At 37.7% G+C, this 16,300-nt stretch overlaps 1 protein-coding gene across 4 annotated transcripts in view; it reads left to right on the top strand.

Moving 5' to 3' along the window:
• Window positions 1–16,300, top strand: part of LOC115225449 (keratin, type I cytoskeletal 9) — a 42,694-nt gene that overhangs the window by 15,843 nt on the left and 10,551 nt on the right. For 2 of the 4 annotated variants that reach the window (XM_029796409.2, XM_029796406.2), the window contains exons 2-10: window positions 5,049–5,211; window positions 5,908–5,964; window positions 6,994–7,135; window positions 8,584–8,693; window positions 9,059–9,088; window positions 12,188–12,317; window positions 13,731–13,855; window positions 15,010–15,108; window positions 16,183–16,262. In XM_029796409.2, coding sequence (XP_029652269.1) covers window positions 5,058–5,211; window positions 5,908–5,964; window positions 6,994–7,135; window positions 8,584–8,693; window positions 9,059–9,088; window positions 12,188–12,317; window positions 13,731–13,855; window positions 15,010–15,108; window positions 16,183–16,262 — 927 coding nt within the window. In that variant the 5' untranslated portion in view covers window positions 5,049–5,057. The remainder of the gene's footprint in view (window positions 1–5,048; window positions 5,212–5,907; window positions 5,965–6,993; window positions 7,136–8,583; window positions 8,694–9,058; window positions 9,089–12,187; window positions 12,318–13,730; window positions 13,856–15,009; window positions 15,109–16,182; window positions 16,263–16,300) is intronic. The other 2 variants (XM_029796407.2, XM_029796408.2) reach the window with 2 other exon arrangements.

The following is a 16,300-nucleotide window of genomic DNA, read 5'->3' as shown; positions in this document are numbered from 1 at the left end:
CAGTCATCCATCACGTGTTAGATTACACATACGTAAAAGCGCGCGCTTGTGCTATATATACATACATACATATGTATATATATATAATATATATATATATATATTATTAAATAAAGCGTACCTGACTAGAATGCGAGTTATCTTGGGTGGTGTTGATTTAGTTACGGATATAGCTATTCTATTATCGGTTTTAAACCGTTTCTGGTCATGCTGGAGCACCACCGCCGATGTGTATACATTTCGAATAAGGCAGATTGTCTTTTTTTATATATCCATAATCATCCTCTTTCCTGGTCTAGATGTATGTATATATACATATACATACGCTATTGTCGGCTTCAGCCAGTCCGTAGGCAGGCGTTTCTCAGTTTATATATAAACTATATATATATCCTTATCTGGTTAACGTGTGTGTGTGTGTGTGTGTATATATATATATATATATTCATTAGGTTTGGAGATGATGTACAGGTATTTTATATTAGAAGAAATGAGGTACTCTGAAATTTGGGTGGTTTTAAATTTACAGATATTTATTTGTATATTACATGTTTTTATACATCATATAACATATATCCTATATTATAGCGCTTTCGTCCATTCTGGTGGATTTTTCAAATAGAACTATATATATGTTTGTATAATTGGCCATTATATAAACTATGAATTCTGCAGTACTTAATTTCAGGTTTCGTCGGCCCTCTCGAGTATTGCTCAAATGATATATATATATATATATTAAACTTTTGATATATATTTAAAATAATATTAATTAATTTTATGTATTGGCTTATGTTTTTCATTGTTTGATTTGCCTAATAGTGGTTTTATCTCTAATTTATATAATATAATATAATATATATATATATAGCAACGGTCTCTACAAGGCTTACGTACTTTGAGAAAATGTAATCATCTTTGAGATAAAAACGTGTTTCACTTTTCCAACAACCACCGTGAATTTTAAAAAAAAAAAAAACCTGGCTTGTAAAACTAAATATTAAATCAATTAATTTTCTAGCTTACTACACTAAATTATTACATCTGTGTCGCTGAAAATTTAATTTTTATTCTATTTATTCTAATTAGTAAATAATAGGACGACGGTATGCAAATGCGATCACCACAAGCTCTTGTGATTTCTAGCACGACGCTGATTTCTTGTGATAAAGTAGCCATTTTTACCTCATCGTCGGCATTTTTTTTATTATTAATAAGGTTTATGCAGGAGAAAACTGTAATTTTTAAATGGAATTATTTACTAAGGTGTGATGTGGTTAGTTTATTTTCATCGTTTTGTAATAGATTTCGGGTTGGTTAAACTAAAGTGTATTTTTCGGGAATTATTTGAAAATTGATGGTGGTGGTGGAGTTGGTTACCAGTCTGTGGCATGAAGGGGAGGGGGTTCTTTTTGTTCTTTGTAGCGCGTTGTTATTGGCTGGTGGTGGTGGTGGCGGTGTTGCAGCGATTTAACTGCTGTAGTAGTAGCAGTCGTAGTAGTAAGCACGCAAGCACTATGGTGGTGGCGATGTGGGTTGACAGTAGCGCCTGCTCTGCTGCTAACAACGTCGTCGTCGTAGCCGTCGCCGCCATCCGACCGAGTAAGAAGGATGACCTAAAAATAACAGGAATAACGAACGAACCAGCCAGCTTAGCTTAGCTATCTCTTATCTTGCAGGGAAAGGTGGGGGGGTTACGAGAGAAGCGACGTACAGACAGACACGTGCTCCTATTCTCATGCTTTCTCTTCTTCCTGTTTTTAACTTTTAACTATTTATAAATTTAGACCATTTCGTAAAGAATGTATAAAAGAATTTTTTTTTCATTCGGCTTTAACCCATATAATCTAAATAGGTCTTTAGATCTTTTCTCTCTCGTTCTTGTGTGTACCTACCTACCCCTCTCTCTCTCTCTCTCTCTCTCTCTATATATATATATATATATATATATATCCCACTATAGTAGTTTTCATTTGAATTTTCGAATCGTAATATAGTGCCCCAATGCTCTTCTCTCTTCTCCCTACTCCTCATCGCAACTAGAGCTTCACCCCCTTCCTAATACTGCCTTCTCCCACCTTTCCCCCTCTCTGACTCCCGCCTCCCCCCTCTACGCTACATTACTAAGTGCCGCTGCTGTGTGGTGTTGCGGCTTCCCCCCCCCCCCCCCGTTTTGCTCGCTCCCCTCCGAGGTAAAAATGCTAATGTTTGAAAAGGATGCTTTATGAAGAGAGAACAAAGACTTTTTTTCTCTGGCTTGCTGGCTTATTGCAACAATCACGTGACTGCTGTTGCTGCTAAACACATGCGCAGTCAGCAACCGGTCTGCGCTGTACAAGATTGCCGAATTGCAATGAATTCTATCACCCCACTTGGTCGTATCTGGAATTTTTTTGGTCCATTACCCTATATACTATAGTCAATACTGCACTACTGATTGCGGTGGTGTTTGGGTAAACTTGGGTCAGAAGAGGTTGAACTAGTCTGATGCCGTGACCAATAGCACATTGACAATGTCCACCTATTACCCTTGACTTCCTGGAAAAAGGATATTTATTGAAATTTTCCGATAGTGTAAGGTTAAGATTTTATCGGAATTCAGTATATAGAAAAGGGTAGTGGAACAAGCGGCTATTTCACACATCTTGACATTGATGTTTTCTGATGTTGGAAATACAATTGTTTCCAATTTACTATATATATATATATATATGGCTTTCATCCTTTCTTTTCTGGAATTTAAGGAAAATTTTCCAAGCATGCTGCCATTATTTGGAGAAAGCCTCATCAAACGTGAATTTGTTGGTTTGATATAGGCCTTAGAATAAATATATTCATGTGATTCCTAGCTATTTCTAGCATACTAAATGACCACATAAGTTACCTCTGAATTTATTTAACCCTATCATGCCCAAATATTTTATTTCGCTCAAACCTGTTACATTTGACCTCACACCTACCCTGCAATGTCATTCTAATAATGAGCGATATCATTTGATTGAGTAATCTGAATGCTAAAGGGTTTGAAGAAAATTTTTCATGTCGCGTAAAACTTATTTGTGGAAAATTTCGTTAAAATTTCCAATTTTCCGCCCTGCACATAGATTTTCATATCAAATTCCGATATCACAGTCCACCCATTTAGAATATATTCATAGAAAATTTCATTTAAAAAAACCCATTTTTCAGAGAGGGTGACAGTTGGGTGGGTGGAGCGCTTCTGTAATTATTGCTGGCATTTTGCTCTCAAGTTCTTGATAAAGCTGTTGTATTAAGGGATCTTGTGTTTTATATGCATTTGTCTTAAAACCTGTAGGGAGTAGTTAACACTGGTGTTAACTCGCATTGGGAGGATGTCTGGGAAATACTGATGAATAAGCAAATTATGTATTTTTGTGTTAGATTCCCTATTTGTAAATAAATTATACATAGCTCTGAGACAGCTAGCTGGCAGAAATGCTTAGTAGCTTTTCATTTGTTATGTTCTGAGTTCAAATCTTGAGGTCATTGTGATCAACTTGCCTCCTCTGCTAAAATTTCAGGCCTTGTGCTAATAGTGGAAAATATAGTGGGTTTAAGGTATTGAGCTGGTAGAATCAATAATACACCAGAGGATGTGCATAGCAACATTACTACACCTTTTTAAGTTCCATGTTCAAATTGAACCAATTTCAGTTTTGTCTTTCATCCTCTCGTGTTTGACAAAATAAGTACCAGTTGACCACTGGGGGTCAATGTAATTGAAATTGACTTACTGTTCACCTTAAAAATGTTTGCCCAAAATTAAAATTATACAGAGCTCTTTAGATTTCTGCTGAGGTTAACTTTTTTTTCCTTAGCGGGTCAGTAAAATTTTACACCGGTCAATTACTTGAGCCATTTAGTATTGACTACCCCCTCAAAAATGCTGGTTTTGTCTAAATCGGAAAATCAATATACAGGTATAGCATTTCCCTAAAAAAATCCTGTCATCTGTTTGTAGGATAGTTGGCAGTCTGAGAGAAAATGCTTCCTTAACTTCAATTTATTTCTGTCCCCCCCCCCCCCAATTACTTGAAATAAAGAATTTAAACTACTGATACTAGGTTGGTGTTTGGGACATAAATTAGTATGTTTTTTAAGAATTCTTTAAAACTGGGACAAAGGGCTTGTAGAGGATTTGTATGGGGAGTTGGATCTAAATTTCTTGAAGCCTTCTTTGAAGCATAATCCTTAAATTTTTTTTTTAAAAGAGTTTTGGAAGGAAAATGACTAGAATATATAATGGGTCCCTTAGAAATAAATCAGAAAAAGCTTTCATATTGTCACTAAGGTTACAGTCAATGATCAAAGTAACCAGGTTGGTAGTGACTGGAGTGAATTTGATTATAGGATGGAAACTTAGGATAATTACACTGCTTACTCCTCCTTCTCCAGACTTTGTAACTTCCTGGAAAATGTACTTTTTTAACACTTTGACTACCATGGGTATCACTGGTGACAGTCCATGTTGGTATATGTGCAGGGTTTTTGTGTTAAATTGAGTTTTCATGACAGAAAAATAAGACAATATTCCATTTGAGAATAAAATTATTTTCAAAGTTCATAAAGTGTTGATTAGATTATGGCTGTGAGGTGAGTTTACTCAAAGTAGCTGCCCTTGGTTTTCAACACAGCCCCAAGATAGCTCTGAAATCTGGCACGTGTATTCCCTATTGTGTCTCTGGGAAGATCTTTGAACACTCATGATCTGACTTCCCCGCCATGCATAGCACTTTGGACACTTTCTTGTGCTATTGCACTGGGGATTAAAACTTTTGAGTGGATTTTGTAGACTGAAAGAAGTTTGTGTTGCAGGGGTGTTTCTATGCTTTGTTTCCACTTTTTAAACATGGTTTAGCTCTTCAGTAAGCAGTGGTATTATTACCCCTACATGGAAGGGACTTGCAACATTAAGGGCAGTCATCCATGGAAAATAGTTTGACCTGTGCATGTATTTCACTATAGACCAGGTTCTGGTTTTTCTTTTTACCCTGTGGTGAATATTTTTTTTTTCCTTTCTTTTACAGTAAATAAACATGTCTACAGAAGATCTACAACAGACCATTGCCAATGATGATGATGACGAAGTTGAAGAAGTAACCCAGGGAGATATGGAAACTGGGACCTTGCCTCTTGATGATGAGGAAAAAGTGGAAGGTGATGTTCCTATGGAAGACAGCAATGCGGAAGGTAAGATAATTCTAGCCACCCCATCACACCACCTTCAATACTTGGTTTTTCTTCACTTATAACAAGCTGTAGTGCCAACTGTGAATGTTGTAATTATTGGGAAGTGATAACTTTGATTCTTTTAAGTTCTCTGTTGGCCCCTATCCAGCTAAGAGGATAGTGTTTAATACCTCCTTGTTTCACTCTTTTGTTAGCATGTTTCTATTGAAAACAATGGAGAATTTAGTTAAATAACTTTATCGTTATTAGGTTGGTGTTTGGAACATTAAGAAATTTTGATGGGAGGTTTTAATTTAGACCACTTTCAACCCTTTTCTTACCATATTTCTGTTGAAGTACTACATTATCATTCCATGCCAGCCAGCGTGGGTAGGATGGTTTGATCAGAGCTGGGGAGCCGCAGCAGGCTCAGTCTGATTTGGCTTGGTTTTGACAGCAGGGTGCTTTTCCTGGCACCGACACATGCTTTACATCACCAGAGGGACCAACTGCCTGCTTCAATGAAAATTTAGAAAAGCTTTAATTTAAAATTTTAAAGGTTTTAATTTAAAATTTTGAGTAGGCCTATCTATGTTATAACCGGTTTTATATTAAAGAATAAAGACATTGTGAGTTATCTCTTGTTTGGAATTGTCTCCCTGTGAACAAGACTTGTCTTCTAGTTTTAATTTTTGTTTTCCTTTCCATTTTTGACAGAGAAGAAAGATGATGCTGAAAAGAAGGAAGAGGAGGATGACAATACATTTAATTTGAGTGAGTGTTGCAGAGTTTTTCCTTTTTCTTTTTTAAGCTCTATATGTTGGATAGATGTTTGAGCACGTCGTGGTGGTCTGTTTAACCCTGTAGCATTTACACTGGCCAGATCCAGACTCCCACTTCAGCTCCACCATATCATTCTGAAAATAAGCAGTCACCTTGATGCTTCAAGATACCACCACACAACACTTGTTTGTCATTTGACTGTGGCCATGCTGGAGCGCCATCTTTGATCAAATGGATCGACCCCATGATTTATTCCTTGTAAACCTAGTACTTATTCTATTGGTCTTTTTTGCTGACTTACTAAGTTACAGTTGTCAAGGGATGGTTGGTAGACAAATACATATATGATAGGCTTCTTTCAGTTTCCATCTGATTTAAAAAAAAATGTAAATAAGCATTTCATTTGATAAGTCAATCTGAATGCTAAAGTATTAAACTATCCAACGCTGTCATTGAACATGTAATATCTGTGAAAGATGTCGTGGTGGAGTCCAGACATGCACATGTGTGTGTGTGTGGTATGTATGCACATACATACCACACACAGAATCAAAGCCGAGGTCGACTTTGCCTTTCTTCCTTTTGGGGTTGATTAACTAAGTACCAGTTACGCACTGGGGTCAAATGTAATCAAATTAATCCGTGTGTTTGTCCCCTCTGTGTTCAGCCCCTTGTGGGTAGTAAAGAAATAGTTATGTATGCACAACAGGCTTGTTTTCTGTTTTTGCCTACGAAATCCAGTCAAGGTTTAGGCCTCCCTGAGGCTATATTATAAGACTAGTTAAAAGGGCCATGCAGCAGGGCTGAACCCAAAGCCATGTGATTAGGAAGCAAACTTCTTACATAGACCCACCCACACCTAATGATTAAAGTTTGCTGTTTAGATATTTTGTAATTTGTGTCACCCAAGGGTGGCCCTTACCTTGGTGTAGGAAGTTTTGTTGAGTGTTTCATTTGTTTCTGTGCTGTCGGTGAGAGGGGTGGGTGTGAATAAACCGTTTTCTTCTTGTGTCACTGCAGGACGTCCATACCCCAACCTGTTGACAATTCACAAGTTAAAGCTGGAGGACATCAAGGTTGCTGTGTCCGAGTTGTCTGACTACTGGGATGACTCCTGTTTGACCATCAGATACATTAAAGAGAAGTCTGGTATTAGGAAAGGGTAAGTATTCCTATTTCTCTCACCCTCTAATATAGTGGTTCACAACCACATCTTGCCCCCGCCCTCTTTTTTTTTTTATGTCCTGGGGGTTGTTCTAGCGTATATCCACGTTAAAGAAAAATACTATGAAATATTAGGGGTTGTTAAAGTGGTAAGCTGATAGGATTGTTTGCATGCTGGGCAAAATGCTTCAGCTGCATTTTTCCCTGGCTGTACATTGAGTTCAAATTTCACTGAGCTTGACATAGCCTTTCACCCTTCCGGGGTCAATAACATAAGTACCAGTTGCATACTGAGGTCAATGTAATTTTGGCAGTGGGGGGGCTAGTCAGTTATGCTGTGTAGCCCACCTTCCCCATAATTACAGGCTCTGTGCCTATAATAGAAAGGATTTTCAAATGGTTTTGAAAATTGTGTGTGGTTATTGTTGGGTATATTTGTGTCGATGTAATCAGCTTTGTCCTTTCTCAAAAATTGCAGACAGTGGCAAGCTGACAGAATTCTGCCTTGGTCAGCTTCACCTTTTTTAGCTTTTTGAGGGCCAGTGAAATAAGCACCAGTTAGGAGTTGGTGTTGATGTAATCAGCTAGTACTCCTCCTTCCATAACCCTTTGACTTTTGAAACTGGCTAAATCCAGGTGAAATACCTCACCTGATCCAACCATTCTAACATATCTTACAATGTTATTCTATGAAAAAACTATTGCATGGTTAGTACAAAAGTGTGACAATGCCTGCTTCCCTTTCAAAGATTCCTTGTCTTGGAAAGTTATTTGGTGCCATGCAAAAAGCATCCGGTCCACACTGTAGAATGGTTATCCTTTGGAACAGCATCCAGCTGTAGAAACCATGCTAAAACTGACTTTGCCTGTGCTGGTGCCATGTAGGGTGGTTGCTGTTAGGAAGGCATCAACCATCAAGACCATGCCAAAACACAGAAGTATGGTGCAGGTTTTTGTGTGGTTATGCTATAGTTAACAATTTCAATGCAAAAGGGGTTTTTTTATATTAAAAAAAAACCCGGATTTTTTCGGTTTGAACGGCAGTTTTTTCTAGCGGTGTCATATGAAATTGTCATCCACAATTATGACCCTAGTATCGATCTATTGCATTTCAATCTATTTTAGGGGTGGGGGGTAGGGTATCTTTTTTTCTTCACAAATGTAAATAAACCCAATCTGTTTCTTAAATGATGGACATATTCATATGGCACAATGTTTTTTTACCTCAGTGGACGTCAGTGATTAGTTGAAATTGCAGAAAAAACAACAAATATCTTACAACTATCGAATTTTCTCAAGAAAGCCAAGAGAAAAAGATGTTTTATAAACACATTCTACCAGTATACGAAGTTTAAAAGTGTTTAGTTACGTGGAAATTATTTGAAAGAAAAAAAAACTGCGCCGGTCAAACCGAAAAGATTATTACCACTCCCTGGTCTATTACAGGTTCATGCGGATGAAGTTTCCTTCTGAAGAAGCTGCCGAGGTTGTGTTTAACAAGCTGATGCCCATGGAAATCAATGGGAAGACCTTCGAATATGAACCTACTACTGAGGGTAAGTTATTTTTACAGTCCTGGTGGCGGTGGTGGTTTTGTCTCAACACATTTAGAATATCTAGATTCACCTAATTATTATTATAATAATAATAATAATATATTCCCTTCGCATATATCTGCCTCTCTGTCCTCTGTGCCACCCTTGGAATCGTGGTACCGTGGCAATTCATGGCACCATGAGTTAAGGGCCTGGCTTATTTACTAGATTAATAACAATAATTGGTGGCCACCACTATTGATGAGAATTTCTGTATTTGACTCCATGCAAAAAAAAAAAAAAAAGGGCCCAATGAATGTTTGATCATTTTTTGGCCCTTTCTTCTTCAAAACAACCTTGCTGAATCGGAAATTTTTTTCTTGCAGGTAACGATGGCAAAGATAAAGATGGTAAAGGTATGGATTTGCCTCTTGATAAGCAAATACATTTATCCCTACTGCTATTAATTAGATGATGTAGTGGCCTTCATCTGTCAAGGCTGTTTAAGATGCATTTATTGAAATTTTTTTTAAGAAAAATAATTGGTTTAGTACCAATTGTCAATTTGAACCCGTGTATAATATATATATTTGTACATATGTCTATATATATATATATATATATATTTCTATATCTATATAAGCACATGTATCTAGTTAAATTAAGTGCTGCTAGTTACTTGCCCTATGTAATTTCTGTTGAGTTTAACGTTTCTCATGCTTAAAATGCAACCTTGATGTCTATAGAAATGTTGTGTTACGAGACATCTTTTGTAATTTTTTTCACTTTTATATTTTCAGTACGACAGCTTATTTTTGTCTTGCAATGGAGTTACCTCATTGCCAAATTATGTTTGTATGTGGCGCGGTGCTAGCTACGGCAAACCGCCGTAGACAAGGCTATTGTCTACGGCTTGTGAGAGTAGCAGTACTTTTTGTCATGTACCAAAGAGAAAAAGGAAAAACAAAAAAAGACAAACCCCCTGCAACAAAGGGAGTCTGTGTGGCCTCCCTCTGCCTATCTCTCTTGAAACAAATGTACAGCTCTTAGTGGTGGCTCTCGGTATTTTATTGTTTAATCAATGATAATAATAATACTAGTTGTGGTTAGGATGGTTTACTGACCTATACTAGTTCAACTAGTGTTGGTGGTAAATTCCTTAAGACCTCACAACCCGTGTCCCTTCCCTACTACCAGCCAGTCCTTTCCTGCAATGATCTTAGCTATGGCAAGAATGTTATTGGCATGAATAATAAGAGCCGAGTGTTGTTTGTTTTTATTATTGTTGGGGAAAAGATTTAAGTTCCAGTTGTGGGTAGGGCAGGTTTTGTTTCGCTATTTTGTATATTTTTAAGTGTGTAATGCTCTGCAAAGGAGAAGCAATGTAAATTTGTTGTCCCCTGACATCCTGTTGTTGTACCCTCTATTTAGGTGTTTGTATCGTCTTTAATTCCCTTCACCCTGTAAGGCATTAAGTACTATCTAGGGATCTGTTTTTGATCTTTGGCAGTAAATTACTATTATAATTGCCCTCAGGTGTTGCTGCTTGCCAGGGCTTATTCTCCACGTGTTTGCTCTGCCATGCTTCCATCTTCCTTGGAGTCCAGTTTTAGATATCCTGGTTCTTGTTTCTAGCCACATGGTTGCTTGTTCCATATTGGGAGTTCCATCCAGTTTTCACTACATTACCTACCTCTTAAGCAATGTTTGGTGACTGCTCCCTTACCAGGACAACTTCCACATATTTTGGTTAGCAATCTAGAAACTAGGACTGGCAGAACTGTTGGCTCTGTCCCCCACTCCTATCCTCCTTCCTCAAGCGGGCTAAGGACCAGCTGTAGCTATGTTAACCAGTCGTAAAGTTACATAAATCACAGCTCTGTTCTGAATTTGCTTGAATCCTCATCCCTGTCAGAATGAGTCCACTGAAAAGTTTTCAGCCCCATCCAACAATAACTTCAACCGATGCCATTTTTATTATTGCTTCTCTCTTGTAGCATAACACACCATATTTTACTTTTTTCTTTTCCTTCCCATGTCAGTATTCTTGAAATCTATTATCTAATACAATTTCTATTCCTAGCCATATTGGTCCCATAATGTATTGTCTCTTTGCAATGTTGAAAGTTATTTTAAAGATTTGTGTAGACAGCCAGTTATTACAAAACTTCAGTTAATGTATATTTAAGATGTGATATTCCAAATTCATGTAGCCCCTATTTTCAAATTTGATTTGGCCCAATACTTTAGAATCCTTCAAAAAATAGGGTGGGCAGTTTTTTGTAGAGACATGCATTATTTCAGGCAAGTATTTTCTGGGGGACACTTTCATGTTAAATTAGTCTAATGTATGTATATTATATATAAACTGCTTCTATATATATCTATCCTTTTCCTGTATCTCTCTTTCTCTGTCCCTGTCCCCGAAATTCATCAGGCAGTTTTTTCGATAGGCTTTGACAGGACCACTAAGGAGGGTCTGTCCATATTGCTCGCCTTTTTAGCTATGTGGAAAAAGAAAGAAAAAAAAGCAACAGAACTGGTTCCCTGAATTTTTCCGCTTCTTCAGTAAATTCTGTTTCTGAGAGGAGAGGAAAATGGCAGGTGCTTTGTCTTCTTTGATAATCCAATCAATCTCTTGTCTGATATTGTTAGCTCTGAAGTATATTTTGCCATGGGGGAGTTTTCTCTTCTACTTGTTGAGGAAAATTTTTGTACTACTTTGCACTGTCAAAGATTGGAATGGCTTAAAGGGCCGGCTTGATCCCTTCTCTTGCTTGTGAGATTTTTTAGTAAAGTAAATTTCCTCACCGGCTCCTGTGGGTGAATTTGCAGAAGCTATTTTCCTTTAGTGCGTGTATATATATTTTTATATATACATGCTCACATATGTGTATGTATATTTATATATAGATTTATTTTGGGGTCTGTTGTTTGAAACACTCAGGCTTACAACTTGCTATATAAATAGGTGGGTTATTCATAATAACCCTTTATTTTCCTTTACAAGGGGGTGGTCATCATTTTTGAGCCGGTCACTCAAAAGGCTCGAGATTCCAAGTACGGGAAGTCTATCTTGTCCTTGCCTGCCTATTCCAATTTTTGCTGATTGATACCGGGGGGAGGGTGTTTTTTTCCTCTGGTATCTCTGTGTGGATAATGAATTAAATACATTAAATATATATAATTTTAAATTTTTTTTTTTTTAAATCTAATTTAAAAAAAAAAAGTAAAATAATTTCATTGAATTCCTTCTGTCTCTTGACAGGAATTAGAAAGTTTGTGGCTGATGCCGACACTGTTGTTTTGAACAGTTTAATAAATTTGTTAGCATTTCGTTTGTTGAGTGTCTGTCGACAGGTGTTGATGTAGCCCTGAGCTTCAATATACTCCTGTTCGCACACGCACACACGCAAAAAAAAAAATGATAATTAAAAATTAATGTATTAATTGCATCATCATTAAAATTGTTGATGACGATCTGTCCCCAATACGTGAGCACCTGACAATTTCAGGGAACAAGAAAGACTATTCCCTCTATGTCAACAACATTCCCCAAGGAGTTACAGTGAAGGAGGTGCAGGCGTTGTTCCCGCAAGCCCGGAATGTGGTGATCCCACTTAATGAGGAAGACCAGAATCAGGGGTAATTTCTCAAACTTGCGCATATTTATACATTTTTAATAAATTTGTTTGATGGTGCTGGTGGTGGCTGATGCAGTCCCCCAATAACTGCATCACCAAACCAACCCCTCTTATCCTATCTATCTCTCTCTCTATATAAATATATATAAAATAAATATGTCTATACATATTGTTGTTCATCTGCATCGTCTCTGTGACGCGCAGTTAGTACATACTCAAATGCTTCTATTATGGTTTACTGTAGGCATACATATATATCTATCTATCTATCTATCTATCTATCTAGGAAGTATTAAGCATTATTTTTTTTGTATCATCACTATTATACACTTGTGAGACTGCTGTTTGCTGTCACTCAGCTGGGTGTGGCATTCCTGCAGCTGACAGGGTTTAACCAGCTTCTATAATAGCAATAGTCATACTAGTAGTAATATTAGTAATAATAATACCAACCATTGTAGTTGTCACTTATGTAATAGTTTACTCAAACTTCCTGGTTTTTTTTTTTTCTTATTGTATTTACAATAGTGCACACCTTGTAGAACAGACAGCAGCTTAGATTTCTAAAATAACTGCACCTTTTTTTTAAAAATTTTTTATTCTTATTTTTCTTTACCTGATATTAAGGAATCTTTCTGTTAATTTGTTAGCTCGTTAATTAACTTCTGATTAACAATAGACATCTGGTAAAGTTTAATTTATCCTCTCTGCTTTCTGTAGAACATGCAGCATTTTGGCATAGTTAATATGACCTAGTGTAAATAATTAAGACTAGTAAAATAGTGTTAATTACCTGGTAAGATAATAATAAATAATTAAGCTGTTGTATTATTATCATCATCATCAGAGGCATCTTTTGTGAATTTTAAGTTTTTTTTTCTTTTAATTTGGTCATTTTTTGGAATGTTAAAAACGGTAACTATAGCAAAATTAACTGAAAATATTTCAGTATAACAAATAGTAACCTAATTTAAAAAAAAAAAAATGAAGAAAAAAAAAATTTGTAGCTTGTAGTTTTTTCAACATTGTAACCACTTATTTCACTCCCCCCTCTGTATCCCATATTTCTATTATATCTATAAATTTGTCCATATACATAGAAATATATATATCAATAATTAATTAATCAAGCTGGTTTCCATTGATTCTATTGACGAATTGACAGCTTATCTTAACGTATAAATTCTGATGCTTGGTGACGAAGCATTTCAGTCTAGAATTTCCCAAACCTTGGTGGTGGCGGTGTGAAGGAGGGGGGTGTAATCGGTGGTTATCTATGTCTTAGGTGATGTTTTTTTGTCTTTTTTTTTTATTATATATATATAAATAATAGCGTGGCTTGCTGTCCGACTATTGCCCTGTTAGCTGTGTCTCTTAGTCTCAACATCGTCCCCACCCTGTGTCTTTTCTACAGATACGCCCTTGTGGAGTGCCATTCTCTCCAGGAGGCTGAGACCATGCTTGCCGAGAGCAAGGAGCTGAAGCTTAAGGAAAATGTCTTGACATGTGACCTGATTTCTCACACTTCTAAGGATGATGGTAAGTCTTGTTGTGGAAACGTTTGTTTTTGTTCTTTGGGCCGTTTTGTTAATGAATGAATAGAGCTATCCCCCGTGAGGGATTGCTGGAAGATAATGTTCTGACGCGCTCATCATGCTTCGCGCCATGATTAGCATTGGACTTCGACCCCCATCTGGCCCTTGCTTCCTTTCTGCCCCCTCCCTCGTGGCAAGCGTACATTAGAAGGTGGTGTGCTTCTAATTACTAACCTGCAGCAGGCCATGCGACCGTGTAGTTTGGCACTATAGCATTAGGTGCGAAGGGCGGGGTGTGTCTGTGTGTGAGGGCATTAGGGACACCGCCACCTAACCCGCTTGCAACACAGGTTCAGAGTTTTGCGGTTTTACCTCAGGTGCTTGACTGACCTTGCTTCGATCTCACCAAGCATGGGGGCCTAGGTATCACTTCTGGTTAGTTACTTTACTTGGCCAACAATCCAGTTTCATACAATAGCCTTGAAATTGTGATAAGCGTGTTGTGCACATGTCCTTCACTGTCCTGTTTAGGGGCAGGGAGGACTGGGAGTTCTGCTTGTGGGCTGCTCCACTGAAGACACTCCAGATGCATGTCCCTTTTAGCTCTTTAGCATTTTTACCAACCAGATCATACCCCTCGTACCCGTCTGATAATGGCGTTCTAAAAATAACTTTCATAATCTTGAAGCTATGAGATAATGCATGATTTATTCAAAGCAATGGAATAAATACACATTACATTTGCCAGGGCAATCTTAATGCTAGAGTTGATCCTTTGACCCTTTTTTTGTGTGGTGGGGTGGGGTATCACATCTTGTTTGTGCTGCCCTGTTTGGGAAGTGGAACTGGTTGTTTAACCTCAGGTCTACCTCGTCTTCTGTGACTGTCTTACTCTCAGTATCGGTATGTCTACCTAGGACTGTTGAACCCTACGTGCTTGTGTTCAGCATTGTTGGCGGGCCAGGGAGTGTGTTTGTAGCTGCTTGCGTTAAGGCTAGGGGAGCAGGGTTCTCATTGGGTCATTTGGGATGCCGTTGACGCATCAGAGACTTGTCCGCCAAGCGGGGGTTTGGTGCGGAGTCTGCAGGCAGGGTTTCGGGGGTGTTTTTCAGAAAATCCAAGGCAGCCGTTTTGTTTTTTGTTTTCTCTTCCGTTTAGATGATAAAAAATCGAAGAAGCATCAGAACAATCAACAAAATAAAAAGGGACGCTTTTCAAACAGTCAGAATCGTCGTAACCACCAGATGAATAAAAAAGGTGAGAACAAATTACTTATTTTACACCTGTTTGTTTTTGGCGTTTTGAATGGAATTGAGATGATAGGCTGAGTGTTTGTTGGTGTTGTAGAATTGACCGTAATAGGGCCCAGGCATTGCTGTGCGGTTAGGTTTATTTTCCGGTCCCACTACCTGGCACCTTCTATAGCCTGTGACCCAACTAGGGCTTTGTGGCTGGATCTGGTGGGCAGCAACAGCTGAAGGTTTTTGTAGTTATTTAAAAGTGGGAATATGTATTAAATATTAACCCCTGAGAAAACAGGCTTTTGATTTTTGCCCATTTTGAGAGATTCATTTAAATTTCTCCTGTAGTTTTTAGCCCTTTAGCATTCAGACCATTCACATCAGACCCAAATATTCTGTTTGTATTGGATCTAGCCTTGTTACCCTTAACCTCTGTTATTTTAAAAATAAAACTCACATCTCCTAGGTCTTGAAGGTGCAGGACAATGCTTGGTTAAAAACAATATGAATAAATGCATTCAACAGGATCTGAATGGGTTAAATATTTACAAGCCCATTCCTCGACTGGTTTGGTGGGTTCCTATAAAATTGTGGTGGGAAGTTTTTTTTCGGTTTTTTTTTTTCACTGAACTCCTTACCATTTAAATCTGCCATATCCGGGTAAGATATTTTGATATTCAAACTGACCTGATTGGTCCTCTGACGCTAGCGAACAATATCATTCTAAAAATTTGCAATCACGTCATGGAAACTTCTCAGCCATCATATTCGTTGTCGTTTAACATCTGCTTTCTATGCTGGCATGGGTTGACCTGTTTGACAGGAGCCAGCCAGGTAGAAGACGACACCAAGCTACTGTCTGTTTTGGTATGGTTTTTATGGCTGGATGCCCTTCCTAACACCAACCACCCTGCAGTGTCGACTGGCGTCTTTTTCCATTGAATACAACTGTCTTTGTTTCAATGACTTTATAAAGAAATGGGGAGTTTATTAAAGCAAGTTGTTAAACTCGTTTGAAGGGTCCTTTTCTTCGTAATGCTACTAGCAGGAGGAGTCTGAATTTCTTTTTTTCGTTTTTTTTATTAACCAGGCAAGAGACCACAACAGATGCAGCAGATGCAACAGCGCAAACAGAGATGGTCTCCTGAGAGACGACAACAAGGCAGGAAAGTAAGTAGGGACTCTATTATATATTTTAACCCTTTTGT

Source organism: Octopus sinensis, linkage group LG27 (assembly GCF_006345805.1).
Source record: "Octopus sinensis linkage group LG27, ASM634580v1, whole genome shotgun sequence".
NCBI classification, from domain to species: Eukaryota; Metazoa; Mollusca; class Cephalopoda; order Octopoda; family Octopodidae; genus Octopus; species Octopus sinensis.
This window is presented reverse-complemented; position numbering and strand designations above follow the sequence as displayed.